The 14,911-nt window shown below is 35.2% G+C and overlaps 1 protein-coding gene across 1 annotated transcript in view; it reads left to right on the top strand.

Moving 5' to 3' along the window:
• Positions 1 to 14,911, top strand: part of GPC5 (glypican 5) — a 653,116-nt gene that overhangs the window by 450,306 nt on the left and 187,899 nt on the right. Inside the window, exon 6 of the mRNA XM_087865050.1 lies at positions 3,610 to 3,730. Within this exon, the coding sequence (XP_087721176.1) occupies positions 3,610 to 3,730 (121 nt within the window). The remainder of the gene's footprint in view (positions 1 to 3,609; positions 3,731 to 14,911) is intronic.

Genomic DNA, 14,911 nt, shown 5'->3' with positions numbered 1-14,911 from the left:
TATACTCCCATTTATTTTCCCATCTTAATTCTTACGGACAGTGGGGTTATGTCCAATTTGGGGCTATTTTGAGTAATACTTCCCTGAGCATTCTTATACCTGTCTTTTGGTGAACATAGTTGAGTATATCCCCAGGCCCACGGGATTGTTAGCTTTAGTATACATGTCAAATAGTGGTTTGTATCAGCTTACACACCCAACCACAGAGAGAGAGGGCTCCAGCTGCTCCATGTCCATGCCAACACTTGGTATCATCTGTCTTTTTCATTTAAACTATTCTGGTGTGTATGTACCACTATTGCCTTGTGGTTCTTCTTAACCTGATGAAAACAGAAAAGAAAAACTTATTTTTAGAAATTATATTTCACTTGAAGTACCTTAAATGCCCTGCTGCAGTATTTTTCCTTATTTAGATAATATGTAAGAATAGTGATACTGAACTACTGAATCATATACTAGTTTGGAATGAGATTCTTGATCAGTTGTAATTGTGATAAAATTTATCTAACTGTGTTACCAACTGTGACAGTTAAGAGTAAAAAAATGTGAAATTCTTCAGATTAATGTGACATGACATTCCTGCATCTTGAAAGAAAGTTCATGGTCTGTACATAAACCAAGATTCAACAAAAGTGATAATTTACAACTGACCCTTGAAGAATGTGGGGGGGTTAGGGGCATAGTCAAAAATCAATGTATGACTTTTGACTCTCCTGAAACTGCAGATAGCCTACTGCTGACCAGAAGCCTTACCATTAACAGTCAATTAGCACATATTTTGTATGTTATATGTATTATATGCTATATTCTTCCAATAAAGTAAGTTAGAGAAAATAAAATGTTATCAAGAAAATAATTAGGAAGAGAAAATACATTTATAGTACTGTGTTTATTGAAAAAAAAAATCCATGTGTAAGTAGACCCAGAGAGTTCAAACCTATATTGTGTTTTACTGTATTTAAGATTAAGAGATGAGACTAAGTTTCCATTGCTCACATTATGTCTTTGTTTCTAGAGAAATAGGGAAATCTTACAGCAAACGTGCAGTCTATTAGTTTCTTTTCACCCCTCCAGCAAGCATTACTTCACTCTTTAGCTGGTAACGCACAACTGTTCATTGTGATTTTTGAAGAAAATAGTACATCCTTTTCTAATTATAAGTAGAAAAACATTCGAAAATGCTGTAGTTACAGAAAAAAAAAAGAAAAGATTACAAAAAGAAGAAAAATACTTTGCACAAAACTGATTGTATCTCTGGTTTATATTAGTTGATTTCGGGACTTTTCATTGATAATTATTGAGTGATTATATTTTGGAGCTCACGTTCCGTGGATTCATACCCTTGCTGCACACTTAACAAAATGTTGCATCGGGAAAGTTACTGAACAAATTAGATCCTAGATCCCCAATCTGTAGCCTGGGAATCCTTATAATATAAATATTATATGATGTATTAATCTGGATTCTCCAAGAAGCAGATGCCAAAAAGGGATTAAACACAAGAGGGTTTTATTAAGGGAAATGGCTATCAGAGCAAATGGGATGGAAACTGAATAAGGCTGGAAGAGCTTTTACTCAGGAAGCACGTGTGACCCAGAGTGAGGGGGAGAGGTAAGAAGTTTGAGTGAAAGCATTCAAGCATGATGTGCAGCCCAAGGAAAGGTTATCAAGGGCTTCAGGGAATCCCGAGACAAACTGGGCTATCAGAGGAGCCCTCTGTCTTCCAGTGATGGTCCTGCATTAGTATCTTTGCTGAACACAGTCATTGGTTGGGGGCAGGTGTAGAAATAGATTTCAGAGCAAAGCAGCAGGTACTCTTAGTCAATTAAACTTTCTGTAGTTTGAGGTCTATAGGCACATTCTCATGGCCACAACAAATGATTATCATGTAGATAAATTGACAAACTCCAATGTAAGTATTTAAAACAATGCCTGAATCATAAACATGCATTTGCCCATTTATGTATTCATATTATTCATCATTATTAATAAGAAACACATTAATAAAAGAGCCACATGTGCAATCTGCTTGAAATATTTGGAAGAAAAATACAGTAGTGCTGAGAAGAGTTAAGAGAAGCTTAGTATTTATAGTTCACTTAGTTCCTCCTAAGTAAAAAATATTATTACGCATTAGTAGATTTGTGTAATTGATTTCCTTCTACTAATTGTTATTAGTATATATTGCCAAATCCCTAATGTGTACTGGAATAAAAAAAATTAATTAATATCATTATTTTTGTCACATGCAATTGATATTATCAATATAAAAAAGTTCTATCATTTAATAGAAGGATCTAGTTAGTAATTCTTTGATCCACTTGTATAAATTAGTCATTTGGTGTGCAAAATTTGGGGAGGAATTGGATACTCCTTAAAACTTCTTTTGTATGGCCATATTCTCAACAGTGGAACCTCCTTTCAACCGCTTTTCAAAGAGCTTCCATTGCTGTAGAAAATCCGGAGGGTTCATGTGGATAGCTGTGATACTCTGCTTAAAGAGAAGAAAGAAAAATTACATTAAACATAATATGGAAATGCTTGCTGAAATGTCTCCGAGGCCACTTTATTATGGCTTCTGTTTAAACAAACAGATTACTCAGAGGAGACTCTTACATGGGGAGAGTACGGAATGTTCAGGGCACGGCCTCCTATCTCTTACTTTTCCCTATTTGTACTCTGTAAATAGAAACCTAGCTATTCTTCCCTGTGTATGTTATTCATATGCCTTTGCCATTTCTCCTGCTGGGATGTCATCCTTTGCTCTGGAGTTTACGTTAACTATACCATCTAAGACCTATTCTTCCCGTAGTACTTCAAGGGCTAACCCAAGCAATAACTTCTTTAGTTTTTCCCAAGTGTCTTAGTCCTGATGGACTTCTCTGTATGCTCAGTGTTTACTACCCGTGTTATCCCTAACCTCTCACATGGCATATACTGTTCCTTCTAGCTATTCCCATAGCATACTGAACCTCTCTTTCATTCGTAGGATTGTGACTGATGAATCTATAAATTGTCATTTTGGAAAGATAGTAATTTGCAATGCCTTTAACTACCTATGAAGTCACCCTATTACATACAACATGATTTACTAGACCCTTGCTTAGATAAATGTTGGTGAAAGCTGATTGTGTTTTGTCTACTTGCAAAATATTTTGCTTTTGTTGCTTATTTATAATGTTTATAATTTTGACTTTTGTAATCCAATATGTAAAAAATAGTGTGGGGACTCATTTATATACTGTATAAAATGAAGTCAGTTGACCCAGATAATATGGATTCAGACATATGTGTAATTCAGCAAGACCTGTTAACAAAGTGGGGTGTATATTAACTTTCTTTAGTATATTGATACGTAGTATTAAAACACAATTAATTTTTGGTTGGGTCTTTTGAGAGAAAAACATTAGAATAGCTTATATTTGCATGGTAAGCATGTTACCAAAAAATGTTGCAGTTGGGCCAGGGTCTGTTCCAAGAAAAAAAGCATTATCATACATTCTTAAAAGAGCAAGATTCGGAACTCAGGTGTGTTCAAATGGTTATGGCAGATAATAATATTCTGACCAGATTACTAAGTCCTGTATCTTCCACTTTTCACTTTATTAGTTATACTCAGCGTGTGGTTGGAAATGGAATCAAAGCCCAATCTGGAAATCCCGAAGTCAAAGTCAGAGGAACTGATCCCGTGATAAATCAAATTATTGATAAACTGAAGCATGTTATTCAGGTAAGTGCTGATACTCTATTTATTGGTATAATCAATGGTAAACAGTAAGTAGTCCCTTTCCATTACATGCGATAAATCTGTTAATCCTATCTGATAGTCCTACCTACACATGAGTATTGGAATAAAGTATTTGTATCGAGAGTTTTAGAAATATTTTGTTGAGCAGTTTTCATACAGAATCAATGTGCAGGAGTATTTTAATGGAGGGTGCTCTGTGTCTGTGAAAAGGAGCCATAGCCTCAGCGTTTCAAGGTATAGTGAACGTTTCAGAATAAGCTTCATCCCCGATGAATGAGCTTGAGACACGGGGACTGCTGTGACAATTAGAGAAAACACAGACCATAGAAGACACTGAAGTCACTTTGCAGGCAACTCTCTGAGCCTTGCTGTGAAGGTTTTTGCTCCATTTTCATAAAAGTTAAGTCATAAATGAATAATAGGCATTTTTGTATTTATTTCCGGATCACCTTTTACATGTTATCTTGTAATCTACCTAATGACTTTTTGAAATACTTCTGTTTTATCTTTAATAATCTGTGATCAAGCATGTACTACTGTTTTTAATATATAGCACATGAAGCTTGCAAATTTCTATCAGAAGAGCATTTCACTGAAGTAATCTTCTAATTAGAATCAAATATTATTTACATGCTGTAATGGCCACCCTCCATTCTTCTTCTATTGGAGTTCAGGGTAAGAAGGACTGTTTTTTAGGTATTCCTCTTTTTATAACAATTTATCTATGCATATATTCTCATTTTTTTCTAAGTAAAACCTTGGATGGATAGTTGATTCTTATTTCTGATATTCTATGTCAGAAACTATACCTAAACATAGTACTGAATTTTTATGAATATTAAAATACTGTAGCGGTGCCTGGGTGGCTCAGTAGGTTAAGCATCCAAATCGATTTTGGCTCAGGTCATGATCTCAGAGTTGTGAGATCGAGCCCCACGTGGGCCTCTACACTGGGCATGGAGCCTGCTTGGGATTCTCTCTCTCCCTCTCCCTCTGCCCACCGTTCTCTCCCCCTGGCTTGCACAGGCACGCGTTCTCTTTCTCCAAAAAAAACCCAAAACAAAACAAACAAAAAAACCTAGAGTCATTGGTATGCTTTTCGTAGGTATTCTGCAAAACTCAAGTTTATAGAGGGCCAGTTCTTAGGATTCCGTTTTTATGGAAGTCTGTATCTTGATCAAAGAAAATGTAAGCGGGGGGCCCTATGTCCAAAACCATAGATCTCTCCCTTCCCGGTGGCAATAATGGTTACTTTGCTTAATCTATGACCAATGCATTGGGAAAACCGCTGTCACTCTGGATGGAAGAACCAAAAGTAAGTTCCATTGAGAAAAATGTAAGAGAAAAGTGGTGTCATGACTACTAGTGAGTTAAACCTCATAGCCTCTAGTGAGTTAAGCCAATTCTCTCAGAGAGATACCTCCGAGATAAAGTAAGTAGGTGCCTTGCACTGCTAGTAGGCCAAGTACTCTGACATTTCTTGAACCTGAATGGTACCGGGATTGTGTCAGGAGCTGAAGTGACCTTGAAGGAGGCCTCAGAGTGAGCAGTATGAGCTAGACCACAGCCTGGGGCAGAATGGCTGAGATCTGGATGGACAAAGCCTATTGTCCTCAGAAACAGTGATATTAAGCCCATCAGTAAATGTCACTCAGGCATTTAGTAGAAGGAAGTCACTCTGTCTAATTTTTGGAACCTTGATTTTCCATAATAAGAAAAACAAAGAAGACCTCCAGGTGATATTAATCTTGACCCAGTGAGAACCTAATGGGGCTTCAGGAAGATTTAGGATGTTATTTTAATTATTGAATTTCCAGTGGCTCAATAAACAATCTCTTAGGAACTTGACACATAAGAGCTTCTGGAACAGAGATTTGTGTGCAGATTTCTGGCAGGATGCCTTTGCCGTCAGTAAAGGACTGGAGAAAGTACCACCGTAGGGAGAGAGCAATTGACCTGTATTGTAGTAATAATGGAAGCTTCTTCTGAATCCAGTAGGAATTCTGGAGCTAGTTCGGCCCTTTCTGGTTAGCCTGAATTGCAAAAAGGCGGTGGGTTTTTGGACCAGTAATTGGATGAGGGCGACTAGGGTGGAGGCAGGGGAGTGTTAACTCAGCTCTGAATTACCAGCAGCCAACAGTATTACCTGCAGCTGGAGGAACAAATGCCTGGTCTAGCTGGCACCTCATAGCACCATGCACTGTAATATGGTATAATAAGGTACGCAGATCTAGACTGATCAGAAACTCTAGTGCACGTTGATCATAAAATCAAAAGAGCTTTAATATGAATCAGTTCCTCTCCTTGAGACAAAATCTTAGTGGTCTCCAAAGTGGGGTAAGCATTCCTGCAGAGAGTGCATAAACTAATCGACTGGAGGGCAGGAAGGAAAGTAGAACTTCAGTGTCTATTTATTCCATCTCATACTGTTAATTTATTCGGTTGTGGGAAAGTGTATAAAATCTGTAACAGCGCAATGACACATGTGTATAGTGTAGAAATACATAAATACACACGCCAAGTAGGTGTGTGTTCAAACTGTATGGACTGAATATATACATGATGAAAGCTGATGGAAACCTTGTTATGGGTAATGAGGATAGAGCTTCTATATAGGAAAGAGTCTACAGATATAGGAAAACATATCCACAAAGAAATAGTCAAAATATAAAAGTTTATAAAAACTGTTAGGAAGAGGGTTCGCTGATATGTTGCCCATCCAGTGGAACATCACTGTCTTCTTCTTTCATTGGTTTTAAAGCCATATCCTTTTCAAGATGGCAGAGGGAAATAATCCCACTTTTTTTTTTTTTTTAGCTCCTGTGTTAAATTGAATCCCATTCTTTCATCTTTATATTAGTGTGCAGATCTCCAGTTATTCATGCTTAAATTTTGTTCTAGGACTATAAAAGAATATGATATAAAATGCTACCTTTGAGATTGATCTCTTAAGGTCTATGGGATGAGGATTGAAATTTAGGCTTTTAGAAAAGACAGCAGAAAGTCATTTTGTACAGGTGTCATGAAAATACCCACATTAATGTCTTAGAACATGTTCCCTCCTAAGCCAGCTGTCCTGAAGATGAAATTTTTGATTTTGCTAGACTTCTGACTGCTAATCATATATGTGTGTCCTGGCAGGGATGGCTATTATACCGTCACTATCAAGGGGGAGTTATAAAGACCTAGCACGGTGTCAAGTCTGAAAAGTTTCAGAAAGTTGTCCTCTATACGCGGTAACTTCTTAATTTGGGAGTAGTGTGAGACAAAGGGAGGAAGCAGAAGTAGGAGTATATGTCAGAATCCAATACACAAATAAGTCACATTTGTGTGTTTCCACAGAATTCAATCTGTTTCTTACAGTGATGGATATTAAGTGCATTTAACAGTGAAAATGACATATCTCATCATAGGAATAAGCTAATATTCCTCTTGTCCTTTTCCACATATGTAAATATATGGAAATAAGCCAGCCATATTTATTAGCAAAATTGGCTCCATACCTTAGCCTCCAAACTCCTTTCTTTTTGGCCTGTCATTGAGCTGCACTTCATTTTCCACCCTGGTCTTCAAAGGACCTGTGGCAAAAATAGGTTTTTTTGTATTCGGAGAACAAACAGAAGACCACGTGGCCAGAATGGAGTGAGTGAAGGGGAGAGAAAGAGAGAGATACTGTGAATGAAGGGGAATTTGGTAGACTCTAGCAGGGAGTTTAGATTTTATCCTAAGTGGTATGGGAAACCAAAGACTGTAGGCAGAGGATGATATAACTTAATGTTTTATAAAGATGATTTAGTCTTCACTTTGGAAAATGGACCAAAGTAGAAGAGCAAAAATGGAGGCAGTAAGTCACAAAGGCAGAAAATCATGGTGATTGGAACTAGAATAAGAAGAGTGACCAACATGTGAAGCAGGGAGACATAGATATACACGGGAAGGAGAGTTAATCAAGATTTGTTGATGGATTGGAAATGGGTTAGAGAGGGAGAAAGCAAGGATGTTCTCTTTGGTGGGGTGATAGTGTCATTAAATGAAACAAGGAATTCTGGAAATGGAGCAAGTCTGGGGTTTAGTTGTTGGGGTTGATTAGAAATTATGGTTCTGTTACTTGAAAGGACTCAGACTCCCGAGAGGAACATCCAGAATTCAGGGGCAGTTACAGAGCAAGTGGTGCGTGTCTGGAAGCATCTGTGTTAGACAGTATTTAAGTTGTGGGACTATGAGGTTGCCACCTTCTTCCTAGAGAATTAATTTACAACAAAACTGTTAGGGGAGAATATAAGACAGCAGAATCATATGAAAGATGCGTATTCCGAAAATCTAGGACTGAAGAAAGCATTTATTAAATGTATGTGATACCACGTAGCTACTTAGACAGTTGATGTAGGACAGACAAGGTATTTAATAACATTAACTTTTCTTTTACTGAAGAATAATCAATGTTCATTATAAGAAATTGAATTTTATTATTTTAGAAAATTTTATTTTTGAAAGAGTAGAAAATAAATGTTCCAACACTTCTAAAACAGTAAGCAATGTCAGGAAATAAGACTTGTAGGCTTTTGCTGTACTTAATTATGCATATAATTAGATCAAAACTTTGACTTTTTTTTTAAAACAAAACGAGATCAAAGAGTGCATTTGGTTTTGTGTCCCAAAGTACTCACCTAACAACATATAAAATATTTGTTTCCGTAGCATAAAATACTCTGCAATACGGTTTCTAGTGCATGTATATTATTCTATCATATGGAAGGACTATAATTTTATTTAATACCAAACTGAAGTTGGATATTTAGGTTGTTACCAACTTTTCACAATAATAAATACTGCTAATAGGAATATTCCTAACGATGAATCTTTTTTACAACTTTTTTCCCTTATGATATATTTCTAGATGTTATAACCAAGAATCTGTTCATTAATAATCTGAAGTATTTTGATAAGTATTGCTAGATTTTTATCCAGAAAAATTGTAAGAACTTATATATGAACCACAGGATATTTGTCAACTTTCTCAGCATGTTGAGGGCATAGTTGGGAACTTAGCAGTGACCATATGTTGGTGGTAGGAAAATCACATGGAATTCTAGAGACCAAAGTAGCAGCCCTTTAGACAGTCCTTCAGACATGTTAGCTTGAGCTGATATCACCTGTGGGTACTCCAAGAATGGCGAAAATAAATATTTTGATTAGAAAATAGTTCATAAAAATTTTCAAAGTTTTCTAGAGAAAGATCCTAGCAAAAACAACTTTAATTTCATTTCATTGTTTAGGAAGAGCCCTCTATTTTTAAATCCTACCAAGAAAAAAAAAAGTTGCTCAGAAGATCAGATGATATAAATGGGACTTTGGGATTCTAGGTTGGTCCTCCAGGAATATCTCAGGCACTTCAAAGCCCCCTCACTGACTCTGAAAGTCCTTCTAAATTGGGACCAGGAACCTTGGAGAAAAGAGGAAAGTCATGCCTGGCTTCCTGCCATCTGTCATTCTGCCTCTTTCTCTGGAGAAGCCATTGTGCTAACATACTTTCCAGCAGTTTCCTATATTTCAAAGCCTGTACTTGAGGGAGACAATGCTTGTACTGTTGAAAATTACCTGTGATGAGTATGGCGCAGTCAAGAGCCAGTGAGGAATTTTCTAAAAGGAGAATTTTTAAAGGGTTAACATGAACTTTCTTAGATGTTTGCATCAGACTGAATTGCCCTTTGAGAATAGATGAGAAACAATACTTGATTTCTCTTAGTATTCTGCCTGAGGAAATGAGTGAAAATTTTAATTCAGATTTTTTTTTTCTCTTAGCAAACTTACTTTAAAGCTTCTTGTTGTTCATATTGACTAAGTTTGTTTAGGGCAAAGTTGTCAGCAAAAAATCATTTTTGCAGTAGTTTATCTTTAAACATTAAATAACATCTATCGTTTTTCCTTAAAAAACCAAAATGATGTCAGCAGTTAAAAGCCTAACTGTCGAGTATGGTTAGTTATGAACGATAATGACCCACTGCTTAGAAATTACTTTATCTACTTTCAATATGTAACATAAAAAGTAATATCCCAGCAATTTTCTATAATTCTTTTATTGCAAAACCAATAAACACTACAGTGTTGTTAAAAGTAGTAGATTTAAGTAACTTTTTATTTCTTCAAACCTAATAATTCTAGTGCATAAGAGAATATTATCAGTTTCTATTAAATATTCATTTTTATAGAGACTAAAACTTCTTCGGAAATATGTCTTCATGTGTAAAATAAATTTGGTTTTTAAATGTGAGAAAAAGCAATTATCATAACCATTTGCTTAAAACTACAAAATAGACAGACATTTTATAATACGTATTGCAATAATCACAACCTACTGGGTTCAAACAGAGATGAGGACTCTCTTATTTCATATGGGAAAAGATGGTACTAAATTGCCTCTTTTCTTTTTTCCCCATTCTGTTCCTAGAATTCCGATATGATAAATAGTAACTTTAGAGCTGTGATAGAGTGTGAAGAGGTACTGACTTAAATCTTAACGGGTAGTTATAAGGTTAGTGTCTATAAATACAAAAAAGTAAAATAAACAAGATTTTTAGTATGTCAGTTTCTGAATTCTGAAACGTGTCTAAGCTTTTTTCATGAAAACACTTATTCTAATACACATTTTAGAAACTTCTTCTTATTGGTAATAGCTTATAACAGTGATGTGAGCCAGTCAATCACAATTGATTGGTCAGGGGTGTCAGCTGATTGGTGTGGATTTCCTTCACTTCTACAGACCCCTTTTCTTGCTCAGGGAATTCACCACAGCACCTCGCCTCTTTGATCCTCATCTCTACTACACACCAACGTCATATCCCCAGGATTACTTTATTAAAATTCCAGAAAGATAGACACCTTATGATTTTATATTAGCAGTACAGTAGTAACCAAAACACATTTAGTTATCTTTTGATTCAGAAGAACGTATTTGAAATGTACTCAATACCTTCGAGTGGCCATCTAATTTAGCAATTAGTTGGTCTGAGTAAATTCAATGGAAGGTTGCTTTCTGGAGTGTGTAGTATAATGCACTAACTTCACTATTGGCCATTTCATTAAAAAAAAATCAATTGTCAGCATAAAACCAACCATTTCAATTAGTGTACAATCAACTGGAAATGAAAGGATTTGGGTTGGCCATTGATTTTTTTTTTATTTAAAGAGTATGTAATTGTTCTATGTTGGATAAAATTTTACTTTATATTCACTCGGCTGCTGCTGATCTTACATGTTATTATTACCCATTAAGATTCAAGCCATTTATCTACCAGGTTTTCTGTTTGTCAAACATATTGAATGAATTTGAACACTGGAAATTTTATACTTTATATTTTGATGATTAGCCATTTAGGCTAAGACTTTTAATCTTTATGTTTAAAATGTGACATGAAATATGGTTTATTTCACAAAATGACATTCCAAATTATAGCCACCTCCCACAAAAATTCAGATTTATTGTAAAAAAGTAAAATTACTGGGATTAAATTTTTTCAGGAATTATGAAATCTAAAAGGCACACATATTGCATTATATTATCAGAAAATAGAACAAGTGAGAAAAAGAATGCCTTTGACAGTTATTATCTACCCATCCAGGAATGTCAAAGAACCAAAAAAAAGAAAGAAAAAGAAGAGCCCCCAAAACAAAAAACAAAATCCCTTTTATTTCAATAAAACACACTGGCCACAATACAGCAATATGCTAAAGAGCATGAGTTTTGAGTTAAGACAAGGCATATGACTAAATTCCAGCTCTTGGAGGTAGTAGCTAGATGTCTATAGTCACCTTAATTAACACCTTTTGTTATATAATCAAAAATATTAAAAAATCACAAGTGTGGTAGGATGTGGAGAAAGTGAAGCTCTCAAATACTGCTGGTGGAATGTAAAATCATGCAAATACTTTGATAATTAGATAGATTTATAAAAGGCTAAACATAAGCTTGCCATATGAGCCAGAAATTTTACTCCCAACTATATACCCAAGAGAAAAGAAAATATGTGTCCACACAAAAATTTGTATGTGAATGTTGATAGCAACGTCATTTGTAATATCCAAAAAGTGGGAACAACTCAAATGTTCATTACTTGATGAATGGATAAATAAAATATATATCCATAAAATGAAACCTTGTTTAGCAGTAAAAAGGACTTCATATGGATAAAATGCTGTGACATAGAAGAACCTTGAAAACATGATAAGAAGCCAGTCAAAAAAGATCACATATTGTATGAATCCATTTACATAATAAATATTAACTAATATATTTCATTATTTTATTTGGACCTCAATTTTCATTTAGATATAGAATATTCTCTTAAACTGGCAAAAACTATTAGTAGTATATTGAAAGTTTATCCTACCTGACCTTGATAGTTTTGCTAATACTGTGCTAAATAAGATAATTACTTTTTAATATCTGAATGTCTGTGAAGTTTTATCAGTCTTTGCCCTTTTTTTTTTATCAGTTTTTGTCCTATCAGTCCCGACCCATTCATTGTTATTTCCCTAACACACTATTGTCTGATTGCTGCCTCCATCATTCCACTGAAATGCTCTTGCTAAGTTCGCTGATTATCTTTTTCTTGTTGTTCAGAATCCAAAAGCCTTTTGTCAGTTGTCACCTCTCTTGAGCCTTTAATATCACTTATCTACGCTGTTGATCATCTCTTTGTTCACACTCTGTGATTTCCCACCCAAGTTTCTGATTACTCCATCCCAGGATCTTTGTGCCTCTTTTTAATTTCTTTAAATTGAACTCAATGAAAGGGTTTTGAAGATAAAGCCAAGGAAATATCCTAAAAAATAATAACACACACACAAAAGAGAAGGAAATAGTAAAATGATGAGATATTAGAATTTCACTCCAGGAGATCCAAGCAATAAGAATTTCACAGAAAAGAACCAAACTAATAGAAGAAATTTATCAAATATTTTTCTTCAGAAATAAGGAGTCAAGACTCAAAATGGAACATACCAAGTAACCATCACAGTGAATGAAATATACACCACCCACGATAATTGTGAAATTTCTGAATACTGAAGAGAAGATGTTAAAATCTTCCAGTGAAAGAAACCAACTAAAGAAAATACACAAGAATGCATGCAAAGATAGCTATTGGATTTATAATTGCTTATGGACAGGATACTAGACAAAAATGGAAAAGCAATACCTTCGAATTATGAGGCAACTGATTTCTGACCTGAAATTCCATACCCAGCTAAACTAGCAATCAATATAAGAATAAGTTTAAAAGATTTTCAGATAAGTAAGGATACACAAATACATACTTTGTTATACCTTTTGTAGAAAGCTGTTGGCAATGGGAGTGATCAAGAAATAGTAAGATAATGGGGTTTAGGAAACTTACATTGAGAACATTGGAATAGGGAAAAGTTGACTGTGGAGGGAACTTTGTAAGCTAAAAAGGAAAAAAATCAGCTTAAAGTGATATTTTGGAATGTATGGAAAAGAAATTACTAAGCATTTGACAGATCTGCTAAAGCGCTTGAGGAAAAAATAAGATAGCTACATAGAAAGATGTGTTAGATGCAAGACAAGCTATGTAATTGATAGATACCATGGCAATTATAGATTATGGTAGAATAAAAGCTTTACAGGAAAAGAAATATAATCATAATACACTATTGCTCTGAAGTAAATAATATATTTGTAGACATTACAGTAATCAAAACTTTGCTAAAGCTATATTAGTTGGATGGGAAAAGCAAATGGGGACTTGGTGGTATAACAAGAAATCAGTAACTATTGTCAAGAATTGACAATGAAGAAACAGAAAAACTGCATATTTACTAAAAGTTATATAGATATGTGAGGTTAATGCTAGAAAAATCAATCAGGTTAATTACTACTACTTACAGGAGCAGGAAACAGGGTATATAAAGTGCTTGGGCAGAGAAATGCTATGTTTTTCTTAATATAAGCCTTTTGGTCCTACTCAGATTTCTACTAATTATGTTTATTACAATGATAATTACAAATATAATTTTTAAAATGAAAGAGAAACCCTACGTCATGATATATATGGACCTGCATGATCTTATCTTCCATATCTCCAGCCTCATTAGCTAATTGCTCCCTTTTCTACACAAACCTGACCTCTACTCTCCCCATAGATGCTCCTCATTGTTTCAGTTCTTTCCACTGTTACTTCTAGGTCTTTCATTCTCTCTTTAAAAACAACAGTAACAATTTTGAGGTGGAGGCTTTTGGGTTTTCCACATATAGTATCATGTCATCTGCAGAGAGAGAGTTTGACTTCTTTGCCAATTTGAATGCCTTTTATTTCTTTTTGTTGTCTGAATATGAGGCTAAGACTTCTAGTAATATGTTGAACAATAGTGGTGAGAGTGGCATCCCTGTCCTGTTCCTGACCTTAAGGTAAAAGCTCTCAGTTTTTCCGCATTGAGAATGATATTTACTGGGGGCTTTTCATAGATGGCTTTTATGATATCAAGGTATGTTCCCTCTATCCCTATACTTTGAAGAGTTTTAATCCAGAAAGGATGCTGTATTTTGTCAAATGCTTTTTCTGCATCAATTGAGAGTATGGTTGTTGTCTTTTCTTTTATTAATGTGATCTATCACATTGATTGATTTGTGAATGTTGAACCACCCCCGCATCCCAGGCATAAAACCCACTTGGTCGTGGTGGTAAATAATCCTTTTAATGTACTGTTGGATAGTATTGGCTAGTATCTTGGTGAGTATTTTAGCATCCATATTCATCAGGGATATTGGTCTGTAATTCTCCTTTTCGATGGGGTCTTTGTCTGGTTTTGGGATCAAGGCAATGCTGACCTCATAGAAACAGACACTTCTCCAAAGAAGACATACAGATGGCTAACAGACACATAAAAACATACTCCACATCACTTGCCATCAGGGATATATAAATCAAAACTGCAATGAAATACCACCTTACAACAGCTAGAATGGCAAAAATTAACAAGACAGGGAACAACAAATGTTGGTGAGGATATGGAGAAAGGGGAACCCTCTTACACTGTTGGTGGGAATGCAAACTGGTACAGTCACTCTGGAAAATAGTATGGAAGTTCCTCAAGACATGAAAAATTGAGCTACCCTATGACCCGACAATTGCACTACTGGGTATT

This window comes from Ursus americanus, chromosome 10 (assembly GCF_024610735.1).
Source record: "Ursus americanus isolate L20-20 chromosome 10, mUrsAme1.1.p, whole genome shotgun sequence".
Taxonomy (NCBI): Eukaryota; Metazoa; Chordata; class Mammalia; order Carnivora; family Ursidae; genus Ursus; species Ursus americanus.
This window is presented reverse-complemented; position numbering and strand designations above follow the sequence as displayed.